The sequence below is a fragment of the Schistocerca serialis genome, chromosome 2 (genome assembly GCF_023864345.2).
Source record: "Schistocerca serialis cubense isolate TAMUIC-IGC-003099 chromosome 2, iqSchSeri2.2, whole genome shotgun sequence".
Taxonomy (NCBI): Eukaryota; Metazoa; Arthropoda; class Insecta; order Orthoptera; family Acrididae; genus Schistocerca; species Schistocerca serialis.
The window spans coordinates 517748489-517769722 of record NC_064639.1 but is presented as its reverse complement, the minus strand read 5'-3'; the positions used below and the strand labels follow the sequence as shown (position 1 = coordinate 517769722).

Below are 21234 nucleotides of genomic sequence, written 5' to 3'. Positions count from 1 at the left end.
CCTGCACGGACCTGTGAGGCCACTGAGTATGGCTCTCTTGAAGCCATCGATTCTGTGAGGAATACTGCAGTTATTACGGTAAGAAGGCTGCTCGTCGCTGCCTCTCACGTAAAATAACGCGCGACGATGCCGGTCGAGGAATGGAAACTCCACTGTCAAACGACTGGGTGACATCGCACAAACCCTTCCAAGTCACTGATGCTGATTTTGCAGTACTGTTGTACGCCAAAGACGTAGTAAGGAGCACAAATAAGTGCCATATTTTACTGTTCACCTGTGCTGTGACTAGAGCCGTTCGCCTAGAGCAAATACGCAATGCAACAACGAATCGATTTTCCTAGGCACAACCAAGTTTTATTAGCAGACACGGTGTTCTACACACCATTTATAGTGGCAATGTCTAAACATTCCAAGCAGCCAACAAAAAGGTAATGGAATTGTGCACGGCCAGCTCTGCTGATAAGGCCCACCAATATCTCGCACAGCAAGGCATAACGTGGAAGTTTATAGCTCCGCGTATAGGCAGGTGAGATGGAAGCAGGGAGAGACTGGGTTCAACTAAAAGCTATCCGGACGCTCGGCAGCATGGGTGAGAAACAGCTACAGGCTGTGCCCACAACTCGAAGCCAGCAACCCAATATGAAGACGAAGTGCTGCCCTCACCCCACCACCACCATATTTCCTCGTTGGGAACAGACTCATGACATTACCAAGAGGACCACATCCACCAGTTCTAACAGATCTGACGAGCGAATTTAGACTCTGTTAGAAAACAGCTTAGGATTTCTGGTAGTACCGGAGCGAAGAGAATACTATGCTGTTCCACTATTTCCACCAAGTCAAACGCGCAAATGGAACGTCGACGACGACCCAAGTCGGTAATATGCAAATGTAACATTAGACAGAAATGACACAAGCGGAAAACCATCCAGCAAAGAATTAAGGCGTTTCAAATTTTATAGGCTTGAATGTCAGTATCAATATAGCCAGCAAAATAGCAAACTGCAAATCTGTTAGTCAAATGCTTAAAAAATAAGAAACGCTATACAGCAAGAAATCAGATTTAACTAGTGTAGGTCTGCAGAAAAATTTCATTAGTTAGAAATACGATACTCGTAAGTCAGCGCTTAAAAATTCTATGCAGATTCAAGAATAGTGGGAGATATAGCCGTAGATGGTGAAGATGTTAAAGACAGCTGAATTCGTAGCGAGTTCTCGGAATGTTACCACCAACATTTCATCACTTCCGTACTTCACGGGATAACGTAGCAGTATCCGATAAAATTCTCGACACACTATTTCAACGTTTGCGTCTGAAAGAAGATAGCTTAAATGAGACAGAACCGTCAGACTTTTCCCAAAACGATTTCATTTCAGAACAATATAAACACTTTGTCAAAGTAAGTCAGCAGGAAAAGTCTACAGTTCAATGTCTCAAATGCGACAAATACGGGCATGCAAAGAAACATTGCAGAAATAAATACTGAGACAAATATTCAGCATATTGTAGAGACAATTATTTACTCCATGGCAAAATGACCATTTTGTTTGCAGTTGTTGCGTGAACCCAAGTCAGTGACGTCGTCCTTCTACAATAAGCAGTTGTCACAGCTGGTAGAAGACGCCTCATTAGGCCTGTCCAGCTGGTCACATCCATAGAGGTAGACCACGTTGTGGAGGATGTGGGGGAATGTTATACGGCGTCTCTGACGTGTATCTGTATGTCTGCTTTTGTCCCTAAAGGCACTATGTAACTTCCATGACCTATAACTTCTCCGTAATTACTGTAGAGTTACATTAAATTACTTTCTAATTGCCCCACAGATTCCACAGTCGCATTTCGACTAGTGCTTTTCGTTTAAAACCTTTCGATTCTTTGCTGTCGGGTTATTCGTTAGTGTCATTTCGGTTCAATGTTAAATCTGGACATTCCGGAAAAATGACGCTTTTGATTGCAGTTGTTACATGAATAATTGACTCTTCAATATGCTAAATATTTGGCTCATGATTTATTCCTTTCTTTGGAGGCCCGTTTTTGCCTCGTTTGAAACACTGAACTGTAAACTTTTCCTGCCGACTTATTTTTACAAGGTGTTTATATTCTTACGAGATGAAAACATTTTGGGATATGTTACGTTGTTCTGTCTCGTTTATTTCCAGCCGCAAATGTTCAGATAATGTGTCGAGAATTTTGTCGGAAGCTGCTACATTTTCCCACGCAATACGGAAGTGATGAAGTTTCGGCAGTAACATTCCAAGAATCCGCAACATAATCCAACTCTTTTTCATAACTTCACCTTCTGTCGCTAAATTTTTCGCGTATTCTTGAATATGCATACAGATCTGCAAAACTTCACTCGTTGAATCTGATTTCTTGCTATTTAGCGTTTCTAATTTTTTAAGCACTTGAGTAACAGATTTGCAGTTGGGTATTTTCCTGACTGTATTGCTGCTTACACTCGAACCTATAAAATTTGGGCCTCATGATCTTTCTCAATCCAAGACTTTATATTTTATTCAGTTTTTCCTCCTGTCAGGTTAACTTCCTGTCCGGTTGCTAATGAATACAACTTTTCGACTTTAATGCCAAGCCCAGTCCAAATCACCAAGAGAAGTAATTGCCTTTTCCGTAATGATCCTCTAGCAAAAGTTCCAGTTGTCACTTAATAAAAACCACTGATAATAGACAAATTTACAATCTGTGAAAGCGCGTAACTGACTTTTCAGACTGTCTTTTGACTGACGATCAACAAAATAATTTTGCGACTTTCATTCACTGCAACTAACTTGCCGGTTGACGCTACTTCCTACTATTTGCTGATATGCAACACCCCTCTGACTTGGTGTACTCCTTTATAATACCTGACGAATAGTTACGTAACAAGTTTTCTACTTGCGTGTATCTGAACCCACAACCTCTTGATAAATTTTTGTTTTAAAGGTAAGTAACTATTTTGCTATTCTTACAGGAGTACACTTTAGGGTCACTTAAAATACACTTGCACAAGAAAGAACAGACAACTGACTTAGCAAAGAGTAATTGTTACATAAAGCATTATTAGAAAATACATGGAACGTATACAACAGCACCTTGCATAACATATAATAACAAGACATAGAAAAATAGTTAACTCTCAATAAAACATCGTTGAGGAAATGTTCACCGATAAAGAAAAGGGTAAGTTGGTATTCATACCACGCATCCAAATTATTTCAACTACCGGTAACTTATAATACAGCTTTGAAAGACTCCAGTAAAATTGGTGTACAGCATGACTCGCAATAAGGCACAACAGCAGGATATATTGCAATACGACAGAATGAATTTAAAAGAATCGTATTTCTCGCACAGACAAATATACGTAGCGTGTTCGTGTTTGGATAACCACAAAACGTATTCGTCTATGCAACCGAAGTATAGTTTATATGAATATAGATCATTTTGAGGGTTTCGTGGGCATTTGTTGACGTATTACCTATTGACATTTGTCTCGGGGTCTTCCGCGTTTATTGATTTTTCTGACTTGGGCCAAGCTAGCTATTCGTGCTAGCGAAACTTCAGAAAAATCATTAAACAGACGTGACTCGATACAAAAATTGCCAATACTTCTATCAGTTGAATGCTATCATCATCATCATCATTTATTGCCTTATCGGGCCTTTAAGGCCTACAGCAAGAAGAACAAAAGGAAAAGTAAAGACAAAAAGACTTACAAAAGTACTCTATACAGTAGTAAAAGTTACATATGTACATTACAGCTTAAAGAAAAACGAAAAAATAAACAGGGCATTCAATCAAAGGTTTAAAAGGCAAGAGGGATACATTACAGAAACAAAAAAACAAAAGAAAACACACACGCAGTGTCTGTCAATTACACGAGAGGAGGGAGCTGTTGCAGATGGCAGTCCATCTCATCCGGTCGTTGGCGTCCTCCTCCACGGCTGCTGGTTCCACTTCTTTCAGGATCGTTGTTATCCTATCCTTCCATCGAGTTCTTGGGCGTCCTCTAGGGCGTTTTCCTGTGGGTTGAGAGTGGAGGACTCTGTTTGGAAGGGATCCGTCTGCCCGTAGGATGTGGCCAAACCATTGGAGTCTCTTCTGCGCCAATATTCGTCCAATGTGTGGCTTTCCATACCGCTGGTATAAATCTTCTTTTTTTCTTCGTTCCCATTTACCTTCCATGGCATTGTAGATGGGTCCATATATCTTCCGAAGTACCTTCCTTTCAAATGCACATATTGCTTCTTCTGCTGTTGCTGATGTTGCCCAAGTTTCACAGCCGTATATAAGTACTGGTCTCACCAGTGTCGTGTATAGGTGGATCTTGTTCTTCTGCGATATCAGCCGAGATCTGAAAAGATTGTTCAGGCTAAAGAACATGCGATTAGCATTTGTTATACGTTGCTGTACTTCTTTCGTTACTTCACTTCTATTTGTTAGTATGGAGCCCAGGTACTTGAACTCTTCAACTCGTTCGAAGGTATGCCTGTCGACATCAATGGAAGGAGGGAGATCTCGGCGGCGTGATACAACAAGATATTTAGTTTTTTCCTCGTTCACCACCAGCCCAATTTTCTCTGCATTGTGGAGGAATCGGGAAGTATCCCTGCGTACTTGCTCTAGAGTGTCGCCAAGGATCACAACATCATCAGCAAATGCCAAGATTGTGTCTGCTCCCACCATCTCCATCTCTCTGCTTCGACAAGTGTCACGGCTTACTTTTTCCAGGGCCAAATTGAATAATATTGGCGCCAATGGATCTCCTTGTCTCAATCCATTTTGTATACTGAATGATGGTGATAGTTGATTACCAAACCGCACTTGGGCCGTAGACTGAGAGTAGCAAGCAGCAATTAAGCGGATGTATTTTGATGGGATGCCAAGTTCCTCTAACGTTTCCCATAACGTGGCGCGGTCAATGCTGTCATAAGCTTGTCGAAAATCGATGAAGATGAGGTGTAGATCCTTATTGAATTCGTAGAATTTTTCTATCAACTGCCTCAGAGTAAATATGTGATCAATTGTCGATCGTCCAGCAACGAACCCACATTGATAGGTCCCTACAATTCCTTCAGCCAGTGGTTTCATGCGGTTTAGTAGCAGTGTTGTAAAAACTTTGTAGCCAATTTCAAGTAACGAAATCCCTCGGTAGTTGGATACATGAGTAGCATCTCCCTTCTTGAATATGGGACATATGATTGCTCCCTTCCATTCCTCAGGAATAACTTCTGCTTCCCAGATGGTAGAAATTAATCGTTTCAAAGCACCTACCAGTGTTTCCCCTCCCAAGCGAAGCATCTCAGCTGTGATACCACTACCTCCTGGAGCCTTGTTGTTCTTGAGTGCTTTTAGGGCAACACTGATTTCTTCCTCAGATGGTTCAGGGACTTCAACTCTGTCAAAACGGGCATCCGTCTGTGTTGTCCCTACTGGTGGGTTGTCGGGATTCAATAGGTTTTCAAAATGTTTTTTAAATAGGGTTGCTTGCTCTTCTGGCGGTACAACTTCACCCGTCTCATTCGTTAGGACCAATGTACGTTGTCTGTATGCGCCTCTGGCGAATCTTGAGGCCTGGAAAAACGAGCGTGACGACTTTGCTTCTTCGACTGCAATCAACAGACTTTTGTGGTGGTCCCGTTTCTTCTTTCTCATGAGTTGGTCCGTGTTACGCCTCGCTTCGTAGTAAGCTACCCTTGCTTCTTCCGAGAGTTGCTGTAGCCATTTTATCCTCTTCGCTGATCTAATCTCAACAGATTCTCGACATTGTTCATCGAACCAAGGTTTACTTCTTCGTTTTGCATCGCAAACTAGTTCTTCATTTGCACTTTCTAACACTGCATTCCTCAGCAGCAGCCATGCGTTCTCCACACTGGTAGGGTTCTCTGTTATTGTGAGATGTTCTGCAATTTTTTCTTGATAGCGCTGTCTCACTTCTACATCTTTCAACTTATTCTTGTCGAAGCGGACCATCATTTCAGAATTTCTTCTCCACATGGTTGAAAGTTTCAGACGTAGTTTGACTACCACTAAGAAATGGTCTGAATTCATATCTGCCCCGCGAAAGGATCTTACATGCTCGACACTACAATGATGTCTTCGGTCAACAAGAACGTGATCGATCTGGTTCATCGTACTTCCATCTGGGGATATCCAGGTTACTTTATGCACTGCTTTGCGGGGGAAGTATGTGCTTCTAACGATCATTCTCCTTGTATCGGCAAGGTTAATTAATTTGATACCATTCTCGTTGCTTGTTTCATGGATACTATCAGGCCCTATCGTTGGACGATACTGCACTTCTCTTCCCACTTGGGCATTGAAGTCTCCCATTATCAACTGAATTGAGTGTCTTGGGAGTTTGTCTACTACATTCTCTAGTTCTAGATAGAAGTTATTCTTTGTTTCTTCATCGGCATCCTCTGATGGGGCATGACAGTTGACTAGGCAGATCTTATATGGTTTAGCGTGTAAAATCATCCAACAGATTCGGTCGTTTACAGGAGACCATTTGTTGACAGCCGATATCATTTTATTGTGTACAGCAAAACCAACTCCAGAAGTCCAGGCTGGGCTTAGCTCATTGCTGTTAAAGAGCGTGTGAGTATCTCCAATCTTCATAACACCCTGAGGAAGTCTTGTTTCTTGAATTGCTGCCACTATGCATTGATATTTACTCAGTTCTCCTCCAAGTTGTTTCATTCCCCCCGTCATGATTGACCTTACATTCCATGTTCCAATTCTAAATCCAGAAAATCCATTTACGTATCCAGTTTCGTCACCATTTTGATCCGTCCAGTTTTTCCTTTTGTCTTTTTCTTTAACCAGAATCTTTTTTACAGAGGATGGGGGGTTGGCCCATCCTCTAACCCTCCTCCTTTCTCAGTTGAATGCTATACAAATGCAATTATTAATTTCACATAGTCTTCCATTTTAGAAAGCAAAAAGAAGAGAAGACAAACGAAGCAGGTCTTTTTCAGCTGACCCAGTCAATTGTTACAAGTTACATATGAAAGATGTTACTCACGTTTACAGCTGCCCGCTGATGAATAGCTTCATAGATTCTTTCTTGATATCGTTGCAAGTCTTGAATGTCAATCATGAGTCCATCCGTTTCTCGATTGATATCCTGATGTTTTACAGATCTTCCATAAGCAATTATGATTCTAATCATATTCAAGTTAATAATATGCAAGCTGTATATGAAATAAATTTCTTACTTGAAGTTTAGCATTTTTTAGACGTGAAGGCCAGACTCTACTCGCAAGTATGTTATCAAGTTTAGGAAAATAAGCTTCTTCAATAGGTTTATCCCATTGAAGTAGTCTTTCTACTCTTCCCATGTTGTTGCTCAGTCGTTCAAAATCATATCTGCAAAGTAAAAATATCAGCGAAATACGTCTTCAGTCATAACAAATTAGATATAAGTTACTTCAAGTTGAGTTATGACCTACTGTACCTCTACCTCCTTAAAGCATTTAATTATACAGGGTTATTACAAATGATTGAAGCGATTTCACAGCTGTACAATAACTTTATTATTTGAGATATTTTCACAATTCTTTGCACACACGTACAAAAACTCAAAAAGTTTTTTAGGCTTTCACAAATGTTCGATATGTGCCCCTTTAGTGATTCGGCAGACATCAAGCCGATAATCAAGTTCCTCCCACACTCGGCGCAGCATGTCCCCATCAATGAGTTCGAAAGCATCGTTGATGCGAGCTAGCAGTTCTGGCACGTTTCTTGGAAGAGGAGGTTTAAACACTGAATCTTTCACATAACCCCACAGAAAGAAATCGCATGGGATTAAGTCGGGAGAGCGTGGAGGCCATGACATGAATTGCTGATCATGATCTCCACCACGACCGATCCATCGGTTTTCAATCTCCTGTTTAAGAAATGCCGAACATCATGATGGAAGTGCAGTGGAGCACCATCCTGTTGAAAGATGAAGTCGGCGCTGTTGGTCTCCAGTTGTGGCTTGAGCCAATTTTCCAGCATGTCCAGATACACGTGTCCTGTAACGTTTTTTTCGCAGAAGAAAAAGGGGCCGTAAACTTTAAACCGTGAGATTGCACAAAACGCGTTAACTTTTGGTGAATTGCGAATTTGCTGCACGAATGCGTGAGGATTCTCTACCGCCCAGGTTCGCACATCGTGTCTGTTTACTTCACCATTAAGAAAAAATGTTGCTTCATCACTGAAAACAAGTTTCGCACCGAACGCATCCTCTTCCATGAGCTGTTGCAACCGCGCCGAAAATTCAAAGCGTTTGACTTTGTCATCGGGTGTCAGGGCTTATAGCAATTGTAAACGGTAAGGCTTCTGCTTTAGGCTTTTTCGTAAGATTTTCCAAACCGTCGGCTGTGGTACGTTTAGCTCCCTGCTTGCTTTATTCGTCGACTTCCGCGGGCTACGCGTGAAACTTGCCCGCACGCGTTCAACCGTTTCTTCGCTCACTGCAGGCCGACCCGTTGATTTCCCCTTACAGAGGCATCCAGAAGTTTTAAACTGCGCATACCATCGCCGAATGGAGTTAGCAGTTGGTGGATCTTTGATGAACTTCGTCCTGAAGTGTCGTTGCACTGTTATGACTGACTAATGTGAGTGCATTTCAAGCACGACGCTTTCTCGGCTCCTGTCGCCATTTTGTCTCACTGCGCTCTCGAGCGTTCTGGCGGCAGAAACCTGAAGTGCGGCTTCAGCTGAACAAAACTTTATGAGTTTTTCTACGTATCTGTAGTGTGTCGTGACCATATGTCAATGAATGGAGCTACAGTGAATTTATGAAATCGCTTCAATCTTTTGTAATAGCCCTGTATTATGTGAGTAAAAGATTGTTATTTTTACTATCCACATCTATCTCTACACACTGACGGATTAGGCTTCAGCTTGGGGTACCAATATTTGGAAGGAGCCAAATGTATAGTGACAATGCAGAATGTTTCAACATATTGAGTTTTTTCGTCTATTCACTTTTTTGCAATTTTGATTCCTCACCATTGCATTACCCTTGCTGCAATGTATGTTGCAGCCATTTGCAGCCCCCTTGGCGGTGATGCTTCCTATTCAAATATTCCGGGGTTCCTGTGCGGGCTATCCCTATGACGATTAATAAATTTTGTTCCGCTCTCTAATAAAAACAATACACTTAAGACAACTCCATCTTTAAAACATAGGGAAGGGAAAATACATTTTCTGAATCCACCATTCCCTCTCCCTTCACCCTATAACTACCCTGTCATGTATTCTTCTTCTGTTGACAAATGTGAAATTCGTGCAGTCGAGGTAGTTATTTCTCTGCAAAGTAACATCCAAACATTTCATTAACAATTTAGAAGTAATATTAACAATTTTTTGCGTTGTAAGGCATGTAACAAAATAAGTTCAAGAACATGTTGGTACATAAAGCAGAAGAGCGTAAACAGAACTTATGAGTTTTAAAAATTCAGCTGTTGTACTGAGGCTAAATAACATCTTACACAACAAAGCACAAATTCATAATACAGTGCAGTCTAATTTTTATTATTTTTAATCAGGGTTGGCTCTTTGTAGTATTTTTACGGAATTTGATGTGAGTGAAAAATTGAAAGTATCAATGTTTATTCAATGTTGTTATATATACATACATTATTAATTTTTAAAGGTTGTTAGTTCTCATTACAGAAATGTCTTGTGTTTACTTTAAGTGTTGTTGTTCGTGCCGTGTGGTTTTAAGGTATTCTTCCAGCATCGTAGTACTTTCGTGGTGCTTCAAATAAATGTTTCGTTTTAAAACTGCATTTCATATTTTATGAAAATGGTAGCAGACTTGCGCGGTTACTAAAGTTTTCGTCAAGTGTGACAGTTGAACCCGATAGCTCGACGTTATCGACGTACAAAAGGTGACACAGTTGTCGACGAAAACGACAATTTGTAAAACTCACTGGCGAACAAAATTGGGGAACCGGGTGAATCACAGTGAGATCTCTTTTAAAGGGCGACGAAATCTGGCGTCGTAAATGGTAAGCTGATCAAGGCAAAAGAAAGTGAGCAAAATTACTAAACAGATATTGCGAAATGGACCACGGCAAGGATATGGCTAATTCTACTTTACTTTGTGTTGGAGAATGCAAGACTGCGGGACAGATTTGGGATAAGCTGCATTAGATACAAATTCCATGAAATTGTGTGGGAAGCAGCTGGTGGTATATATGGCCATCTAGCCAAATTTGATGGAAGTACGAGCTCAACTTTCTTTGTTAGCCAAGTCGACCGGCTGGGCTGAACTTTGTGTACCGTTTTTGAAAACTTTCCCCAATGACTTCGATTACATTTATGTTACATGGCACGATATACCTGCTGTAGAGAAAACGTGGAGTAAGATACAAAAACGGTGTTTAAATTATGAGCTGGGAATAACAGATCATTGATGAAGTGTTGGTATAGTAAAGGTGTCGAAAATGAAGATCAACAAACAGTGACAATGGCGCAATCTAATTTAATCTGAAGAATATATATCAAAAACACCTCATTATAAAAAGAATAAAGAAAGGAGGTCACTTAAGGAAAAGTATGAAACAGGTCATTTGTTTTAAATGCAAGAAAAAGGGATGTCGATGAAATGAGTGTACTGGCTTAGACAAAAAGAAAAAGACTGTCATCTTGCCAACTAGTACACATCAGTGAGAAGTTCAAGAAACTGTAGCCACACAGACACTTCCAAAATTAAGGAGATGTTTTAATGATGAGACGCAACAATTTTTTTGTGAATGTACACAAACTGGGCTGTGATGAGTGGTACACTGATGATGGTGCGACACATCACATAGCAAATCAGCGCGTTGGTACACTTGATATAAAACATTCGAAACTCAAAGGAAGATGGATAGTGCCAAAAATGGTGTAAAAACTAAAGCATATGGTATAGGTCGAACTGATATACAAATAATCATTGTGTGGTGTCACCGCCAGACACCACACTTGCTAGGTGGTAGCTTAAATCGGCCGCGGTCCATTTAGTACATGTCGGACCCGCGTGTCGCCACTGTGTGATCGCAGACCGAGCGCCACCACAAGGCAGGTCTCGAGATACGGGCTAGCACTCGCCCCAGTTGTACGACGACTTTGCTAGCGACTACACTGACGAAGCCTTCTCTCATTTGCCGAGAGACAGTTAGAATAGCCTTCAGCTAAGTCCATGGCTACGACCTAGCAAGGCGCCATTAGCCTTACATAGTTATCGTATGAAATGTCTCATCAAGAATGCTGTATTCACATCACAGAATAAAAGATAAGTATTCGAGGAGCTGCATACTTTTCTTATGAGAATTCACTACTTATCCTGTTCCAGAATTCACGCCCGTCTGCTTTAGATAGCGTGCATTTCGGCCTCCTCTATCTACAAGGTGTTGGCTCATTTGCCAACACATCACATTGGACAGAAACAACAGAGCAATATTTTGAAGACTTTTGAGTTTGCGCAGATGTATTGGGAAGCCCACTTTCTGCTAAGAAAGTTGCCCAAAAAGAAATAAATCAAATAAAAGAAAAAATGGCAAAATTTTAATTTTTTAAACAATACTCAGATGCATATGCTACATCCAAGTACGAAAATGACCGTTATCTTTTGGCTGTGAAGCCTGTTCGTGAAAAAAAAGTCTTGTGTTATTCCTGAAACTGATGACATCTTACAGAGATGAAACGATAAAATGTGCCATAAAAATAGGCACTATGTGCACCAGTTTTTGAAGGATCATAGTTAGAGACAACGTTTGGTAGTTGCCTTTGTGAGGGGTGCATGTATGATAGACATCATAAGCTAGCGTTTGGCGACAGACTAAACCTGCAGAATCAGTTTATCTAGATATTTTGGACTAATGGAATAAATAACTTACGGGATCATCGATACTTTGCTGATTTTAAGGATAATTTTTACAGTTCCAGAATAACGTAGCTTTTGCAACACAAAGATGAAATTAAACAAAAGCTACCACCGTTCATTACAATGATAAAAACTCAAGATGATGTTACTGTGGAAGAATTATGTACAGACTATTTTAAGGAATTCTATAAAAAGATGTACATAAGTTTGCTGATTCAACTGGACTAAAACCTTCTATTACTGCGCCACATACTCCTCAACAGCAGAGTGATAAAATAGATTTCATGTTTTTGGCTCTTCTCTACTGAATACCTACTAAAAGCGTTTTGGGATGAGGCAATTTTGGCTGCGACATGCACTTTGAGTCTAACAGGCCCCACGAAAATTAAAGGTAAAACTCCAATTGAGAAAGTTTTGAAGAAAGAAAGTGGTTTTAATAATTTAGCGATATTTGGAACACAGTGCTACACTTCGATTCCTACGCAGTAGAAGTTTGATGCTAAATCTTCAAAAAGATATCTGGATGATTATGAGCACTGTTGATACAGTAGTTCTTTTCCTGAAAAAATCTGTGTGTGTGTGTGTGTTTGTGTGGGCGCGCGCGCGTTCGCAGAGATGTAAAGTTCAACAGAAACAATTACAGCAACCACTTACTCAAGAAACTAAAATGGGTTGTTGATGTGGGATGTAGATGAAAAGAAAGCGGTTACAGAAAGTGAACGTGAAATGTTATTGAAGAGGATAGCCAACGGGATTGTATGGACCAAGATGTAGCTATAAGTGTTGAACAGATTGTCAGCCACTTGTATGACACTGAGGGACAAGCAGAGAATAGCTTGGAAACAAGAAATGAAGATAGAGGAAGCCACAACTTACCTGAATGGCGAAATTTGAAGAAACAGTCCCCTCACTATGAAGATTCAGCGCAGCATCCAAGGTGCTTCTTTGTAAGAAACCAAAGAATTATAAAGAAGCAGTGTGGTCAGAAAATTCTGAAGAGTGGAAGAAAGCGCTGGAGGAAGAAATGAATGCTCCTGAAGACAATTAAAATGTGGAAACTATTTTACAAAACTAAAACAAATAAAATGACTGAAAATCGATGTATTTTTGCTACAAAACTAAATGCAAATAATGAAGTGGTTCGACATAAGACTCGATTTGTGACAAAAGGATATACTCAAGATTTTGGAATATATTGTGTTGACACATTTAGCCCTGTAGCACGATCTGAGACGATGAGAGCCTTGCTTAATGTTGCAATTCAACATGATTGGTATATAAGTCAATTTGGCGTGAGGACAGCATTTCTCAATTGTATTTTGAAGGAATAAATCTACATGTATCAACCAAAGGGATTTGCTGATGGCACGGAACCTACACATAAGTTGCTGAAGAGTCTGTATGCTTTAAAGCAAGCCTCAAAATGCTGGTATGTATGTCTTGTTAAATTTCTTACTGAATGTAAATCATGGGAGAGCTATTCAGATCCATGTATATTCTATGGTGAAAACATGATACTGCAGCTTTAAGCTGATGATGGATTGGGTATGGGCTCTATTGATGCAACAAGTAAATTTATTTAACAATTGGGTAAACGTTTCGAGAGTAGAAAAGGTCGATTACTTTCTGGGCTTACAAGTCAACAAATTCGATAATTTTTCTCACATAAATCACTATGAATATGTGAAGAGAAATATGGTATGATGGATGCAAAACAGTTATCTTTACCACTTAAACACGGATGGATACTGAAGGATATGAAGTTTGAGAAGAATGAATACTGTAATATTGAATCTTATAGTGAGGCTGATCATGGCGGGGACAGAGGCACAAGACCAACAACTACAAGTGGCATTTCACTCAAGTTTCTTAAAGACACGGTTATGTGGGAAAGTAAATTACAGTTCTCTCTTCAATGGAGGCGGTATGTGCTGCAAGTGGAGCGTTCAGATCACATATGTGGTTCCAAAATTACAGATGATCAAGGAACTTGCTGATATTGTGTCTACTTCATTGTATATATAAAACTTTGCGGGATTCAGTGTTGATATATATACTCATTGATCACCTTTGGGGGTTGACAGTCGTCGTTATAGAAACTTCTTGAATTCGCTTCAGAGTGGTGTTGCTTGTGCTTTGATGGTTTTGACGTATTCTACCAATACAGCCGTACTATTGTGGTGTTTTAAATAAATGTTTCATTTTAAAAAGGCATTTGATGTTTTGTCATCAAAAATTATCAGGAACAATAAGAAAGTATGGAAAAGTATCAACAACAATAAGAAAGTGCTGCCAGCTGGATTTTATCATACATGTGTTAACATCATTCATGTTGGTTCTTGTGACATTGTAAGATGGCAGGGTAATATTTACCACCTAACATGTTCATCTCCTAGTTAGGTCCATTCTATTAGTTAACCCGATTCGTTTGTTTTGTCACAAGTCACACTTTGAACTCAGTTAGGTAATTTGTTCAGTACGAGGTGCAATAAGAACAGGCATGTTTTGCATAAAAAAGGTACTAACAATTCCTGCCTCATTAGCAAGCAGATAAATACGTAGTATTTTGATAGTAAAGTGGAACTGAAGTGACAACGCAGAAGTGTGACAGAGAAATCATTTAGCGGACCATAAGAGAGCAACCCTCGCTGCAGGAAAGCCAACTAGTGGACACAAAATACAGCGTCACGTGTCTTCACTAAACAGTAAAATTACATGACACAGCTGTGGACAGTGCGTGTGCTTCACATGCTAAGCCCCTAGCCCCATTGTGCTTTTAACGCAAGAAGGGAATCTCGAACGCTGGTTGGACAGGAAGAAACCAGCATACACAGAAGTTTGTTTTGGATATTCTTATTGGTGGAGTAAGTGACGATGCATTGTGTAAAAAGCACGCCCATTGGCCGGTACCAGTCGTGGAAAGAACCGGAGCTGCTGTACGGTGGGGAAATTAGCGACAATGTAGACAATTATGTAGGGATAATTGAGGCCACTGTCTCTGTCTGGAGATGGTGTGCTTTGCACGGAGCACTTAATGCTCTATGGTGATATTGAGAGAGATATTTTTCAGTGAACACTTTGTTGATTCGCGTGCTGGATTTCTCGTTTGTTCATACCGGAGGACACGAGAAGAGCTGTTACAGTCAACATCCATCTGAGAATTTTTGAGGGCAACATCGTGCACGTCATCCAGCCTTGACGAGTGTACAAAGCCATTTGTCTTAGCTTCGGAAGTTTTAGACTGTTAAATTCAGTCAGACGCCAGCATAGTCTTTTTGTCAAATTAACAGGTACGAGAGGCGACACACGCAACAGCCGACTGCCGCTGAGTTTATCACTGCATTCTGCAAAAGGTAAATGACCCATTGCTCAGCCGTTAAATGATGTCAACAGCATGCTTTGACAGCAGGTCTGCATTAGATTGGGGTAATTATTCGCATCCCCTCGTGTCCATGACAGCCAGATAATTCATGTGTGATCTTTTAAATTTGAGGAAGTGATCTGTCAGACACAAATTATTGCCCAGCTACAGTAGTTTACTTTATATTGCCAGAGTATACAGTTTTGGTTTTGAGAGCAACATCTTTTGAAGTACTTTTAGTAGATTTTCGGCATTAAGTTGCTAGTGACCCTAATCAATATTTTCCTCGTGTTTATTTTTCTGTGGGATCTTCTTAGTTTATATAGGATTTTCCTAAGATTACTGTTTCCACATTTTGAACTCAAATGTGTATGGTAATTCTTGTAATAAATTCTTTCGTGCAAGTAGTAGACTGTTGTTTGTCCCAAAGTAGAGTTCCCCCCTTTACTCACTGACATATTTTAGGTGCACCGATGGCAGCTATTCTTCGGATGTCTAACAGCGTGTCTGGGACCTGCACATCTGGCATGGCCTGAGTTCGCCGGCTTAAGATTTAATTTTCCTTCTCAGAGCATTCCTTAAACGCTAAGTGGTGGAGTAGATCACACCAAACCAGCATCGGCTTGTTACAACTTTATCAGGAAAACAGTTTAGTTTGTATGAGATTCGTATAAATTATTTTTGTGTCTAGATTGAAAGTACACCTTTTTAGTTGCAAGTGAATAGCGGTGACGGGCGAAATAGTTTTGAGATTTCACAGCAAATAGCTCTGAATACACTTGCTACCAATAAATATCCATTATATGTTGCGTCTTTCCACAAACTGATATTGGACTTATATGTCAATCTGATGACTGTGCACGATGTAAGCTCACTTTGCGAAGATTATACCAATATTTTCTTGGGGAAAAAGGAGGGGCAGATGGCCTCCACTGCCCCTTGCCGACGTGTAAACTGTAGTGTCAAAATCGTGTGGATGTAATCCACTTCCTACCTCTAAAACCGTCCCCATTCATAAGAGACTAAAAGCTTAGGGGGAATTCACCTGGAGGAGAATGAGAGCAACATTCGAATATGATCCAGTCTTTGCCAGTCAGTCAAAATCAGCTTTACAAATGTTGTATATGTGTGTAAATGAAATTATTTAAGAATATGAATCTGTACTTTCACGCAGTACAGCTGAGGACCAGTCAACATTATCATTATTGCTTCTTCGCATCTCATATTTTTACAAGTTTGTTAATATTCTGTTGTTCTGCGTTTTGCAATTAAATGAAGCAAATTATTACAGGACAATTAATAACATATTGTAAATTGGGGTTACATTGCTGCTATGGGAGTTACTTTGCTCCAGAAATGAAAAAAGTTTCAACACCCTCTGGATGGAAAGTCTTTAACTAAAATTAAAAGCTTTCTGCTTTAAATCATAGATGGCATCACAGTCTTCCTTCCAGTACTTTCTGGATCTGCCTATTGTGCTTAGTTGTTGAGTGGAAGCCATTGAGTTGAAGTGTTATTTATTAAACTGAAATTTGCCTTTGAAAAGTTGTCTCTACAGAACCGTATTTTATTACTGAAAGGATAAGTATACGACCATTTGATGTAGAATTTAATGCTGAATCAAAATTTACATTGCCTGATAAAGCGGTTATGTTGGTTTTCCTCTAATTCAAAAATAAATAAGTACGTTTACACTTTCAACAATTTCGGGCCTACTTTGCATCACTCATAAAATGGAGCAAAAACGAAGATCAGGAGAATGCTTTTGCATCATATATAGAAATGATGAGCGATTATGGCTTCCCCTTAAATGCTGCTGATCTATGTTATGTAGTAAAATCTCATCTGGATAGAACGGGGTCTAATGTCAAAGCATTTTCCAACAATATATCAGGGAAAGATTGGACAACAGGTTTCCTTCAACCACATCCTCAAATGACTGAAAGATTTACACCAACATCAAATGCAGTAGGGCAGCTATTGATGAAACCGTGTTGCGTAAATACATTGAAAATCTGTCCAGTGTAACTAGAGATGCAACACCATCACATATCTGGAATCTAGATGAGACAAATCTCGCAGACGATCCAGGTAAAAGCAGAGTTATCTGTCGCTGAGGTGCAAAATACCCAGAAAGAATTTGTAACTTTTCTAAATATAGTTGCTACATTCTGATGTGTGGCAGGCAGCATGGGAACGTTTACCACCCTATGTCATCTACAAGTCTGGGCAGCTGTGGGACACATGAATGGAGGGAGGTCGAAAAGGATGCAAGTATAATCATTCTAGTTCAGGATAGTTTGTGCAGTGACCTACAGTGACTGGCATAAGACCATACTGCTTCCCAAACTGAAGAAACTGGAAGGAAAAAAGGTTGTCATTGCTGAAAAACCCTCTACATATTTGGACGTCCAGTTTTTTCTGGCATGTAAAGAAAATGACATTCATTTCATGTCTCGACTCATCTCACTCAACCTTTAGATGTTGCCTTTTTTCATCCCATGAAAGCTGCATGGCAGCAGGTACCGTATGAATGAGTGGATGCAATCCCTTGAAGGAATGATGTGTGCTGTTCTTCCTAAACACCAGATCCTGATCTGCTGAAAAGGGCTCTTGATGTGATGCAGCCAAACGTAAAAAGTAACCTTGAAAGTGGCTTTAGGAAGTGTGGGACAGTTCCTTGTAATGTTGACCCATTGCTTGAGCGCATCAGGCACAGAAAGGTGCAACAAGATGATCTGGACAATTCATTTCTGCTCACTCTTCAAAGGAATAAAACTCTCAACATTCCGGGGGATAAAGATCACATGAAAAGAAGAAAGATTCCAGTCTCACCTGAAAAAATTGGCTCTCATGCAACTAGTACCAGTAGCAGAATGGTGGAGAATGTGGGTGGTGCAGCAGAAACCGCTTCACAGACACCTAGAGGCCAACCAGGAAAACGTAAAAGAAAGCAAATTTGGCATTCTGAGAGAAACGCAGATCACTGTACACAAGACACTTCTGACAAAGAATCCTGGGGGTCTTACAGGAAGAAATGTCTTCTGGAAGTAGAGCACAAAAAAGAAGAGGAAAACTTACAGAACTCTGAAGGACCACAAATGAAACTGGTAAACAGAGAAGTCGGTGCCTTTTTTGATCTTTCATTATGAGTATCATCTGTATCCAGGTGTTATTCAAAACTAAGTCAAAAATCATGGAAATATCCATCAAAACCAGATGAACTCTTTTATGAATGGAAAGATATTGTAGGGGGCATAGATCCACCACACATGGTGAATAGAAGGTGTTTTTTTCCATATTCCTGAACTGAGTGGTGTTCAGTGACATGGCTGAATTGTGTGGTAATTAGGTTGTGGTATCTAGAGTATATAAACATGTTGTAATTTTGGTGAATATGGTATATCCAAGAAAATCAAATATTTACTTCTTTATAAGAATAATTTTGCAATTTTGAAAAATAAATACTGTATTTTTATGTGTGGACTTTTTCTGTTTAATAAATGTTAAAATTGAACTTTACTATGTGTCTAACGTTGCTCCACACAATTTTTCGACTAGAATTAAAACTTATTTTGAAAGTGGAGAAATGTAACCTGCCCACATGGGAAACTTTGCCTCTCTTTTAAAAATTGTGTAACTCATTATAAAATGAAAATCCAAAGACCTCTTCACTCAGACATTATTCCTTTGTGCTTTAGCTAACTGCTTGGAAATTATCAAACTTGTTTCTTAGCTTTAACTTAGGTATTTTCAAGCATCGGTACAAAGTGTCTAAATATTGGACCAAAGTAGCCTCGCTATACGGTAACATAACTGTCGTGTTTGCGTCTGAATATCGTACACATTATTCTAACTTCGAGTATTTTTTGTTGGAGCGTAACTGTTTCTTTTTTTTCGGAGGGAGGGGGATGAGGGAGTGCCAAATATATTACACGCTTAGGGCAACAAAAAACCTGAATATAGCTTTGATTCTACAATTATAAATGTAACTTTCTTAGGACATCACAGTTTGCAGCCTCTACAGAGTGGTGAGTAGGGCGTTGATTTTGGCATACGTTTATTTATCTCATATGTGTTAGTGGCACAACGTTAATGTTATCTTAAAGAAGCAACACTGTTTTTCTTTGATTAGTGTTGTCTTTCATTCTTTACATGCTTTGGCTTTTTCTGTTTATTATGCGTGTGTATCGTTGTGCGCCATTATTCGTAAGCTGGCACACATTACATTACAATAAACTCTGTACAGAAAAGTTTATTTCCGTGCTTCACTTACTGCGCCCGATCGTAGGTTGTGGGCCCAGGTGCATAAGTTTGTTTTTCAGTGTAGTGACAGAGATTTGTTTGGCTGTGTCCTGCACAACAGTAAAATTTGACGTTACCGGCGTAGTGTTGGCGTTGGGCAATGGAACAACCTACGCATCTGTTTCCGTGTATTCTGGAGGGGACAACTGGGCGACGTGGAAATTCCAAATGGAAGTGTTATTCAGAGGAAAAGGCCTTTTAAATGTTGTCACGACATCTTTATTAAGCCACAACAAGAGAAAGAGGCTGAGGTAAAAACATGGCTGGAAAAGGACGCAAAAACACAGGAAGTTATTGTGACGCGGACGGTAGTAGCACCACTCACTCATCTAATTTCGTGTATGACGTCAGCCGGCATGTGGACGAAACTGAAGACTGTCTACGAAAAACAGTCCGCATTGAGTATTCAACACTTCTGAAAAAAATTTTCTCGTTCCAGTTTCGTGATGACTCGGTGCCTACAGTTATGTTGAAAAAAGAAGAAATCAAAACGAAATTGAAGGAAGTGGGTGAATCACTTATATATCAAATGATAATAACAAAAGCGTTAATGTCATTGTCAGAGCGATATAAACTTTTCCGTTCGGCAGGGAGTCTGTCCCCTTTGATAAGCAAATGCTTACTGAGACAACTTCAAGACTGCTCATTGAGGAAGAGAGAAATAATCAGTTCAGTCAGCGGGAGGTAGCTTTCGCCAGTGTAAGCAGGCAGCAAAAATTTACCTGTTATGCTTGTGGTAAGAAGGGCCATGATGCAAAGGATTGTAAAAGTAAAGCGAAGAGAGAAACGATAAGGTGCAATTATTGTAAGAAAAGAGATCATCTGATGTCACATTATAGGCTTTTGAAATCGAAGGAAGGCAGACAGGCTCAGAATGTAAATCCCTTTATGCGATAAATCAAGGAGTTGACCTAGAAGATTATTGGATCATGGATACAGGTGCTAGCGAGCATATGTGCTATAAGAGAGAAATGTTTACGAAACTGGATAGCGTGAAAAGCTCAATGAAAGTTACTGTGTGTGATGGTAAACTTCTTGATGTGATTGGACTTGGAACTGGGGAACTGTGTGCAGGGAACTGAGTTAAATTTGTCAAAATAGTACTTCGTGGAGTGCTTTTTGTGCCTGAACTGAAATTCAGTCTGCTTTCTGTAGGAATTGTGCTAGACAAAGGCATGTGTTTAGTGTCAAACATGGAACAACGTAAAGTTCGTGCATTATCCAAACGAATCAACAAAATGTATCGCTTGTTGTTTTCACTAAACGAAACACAGTCAGAACTGTCTCTGGTTACTTTGATATGTGCGGGTAAAACACACACTATCATTGACAGTAATGACACTAGTGAACTTTCATCAGTCCATATTGATAGTGGCCTCGTCAGTTTGTCTAAATGTGTTGAAAACTTGAGTGTCGGGCATAAAAAAATGAGCCAGCACAGCATCACACATGTGAAAGAGTTTTTGTCACGTAATGGACCTTGACGACTTTGTCACTTGTGAAAAATGTTTGGCAGGTAAATAACATCTCTCGTCTTTTCCTGTTAGTTCGTCAAGAGCTAATGCCCCATTTGAACTGGTTCATGCAGATATCTGTGGACCCATGGAGATGCATTCACTTGGAAGAGCAAGGTATTTTTTGCTTTTGAAGGATGACTAGTCTTGTAATCGCAAAGTATTCTTTGTGAAACAGAAGAATGAAGCT

General features: G+C 39.9%; 1 protein-coding gene across 1 annotated transcript in view; it reads right to left on the bottom strand.

Annotated features, from left to right (window-relative positions):
* Window positions 1–21234, bottom strand: part of LOC126457490 (phenoloxidase 1-like) — a 196304-nt gene that overhangs the window by 67269 nt on the left and 107801 nt on the right. The window contains exons 7-8 of the mRNA XM_050093790.1: window positions 7219–7369; window positions 7026–7127 (exon numbers count right to left, since the gene is read on the bottom strand). Of these exons, the coding sequence (XP_049949747.1) occupies window positions 7026–7127; window positions 7219–7369 (253 nt within the window). The remainder of the gene's footprint in view (window positions 1–7025; window positions 7128–7218; window positions 7370–21234) is intronic.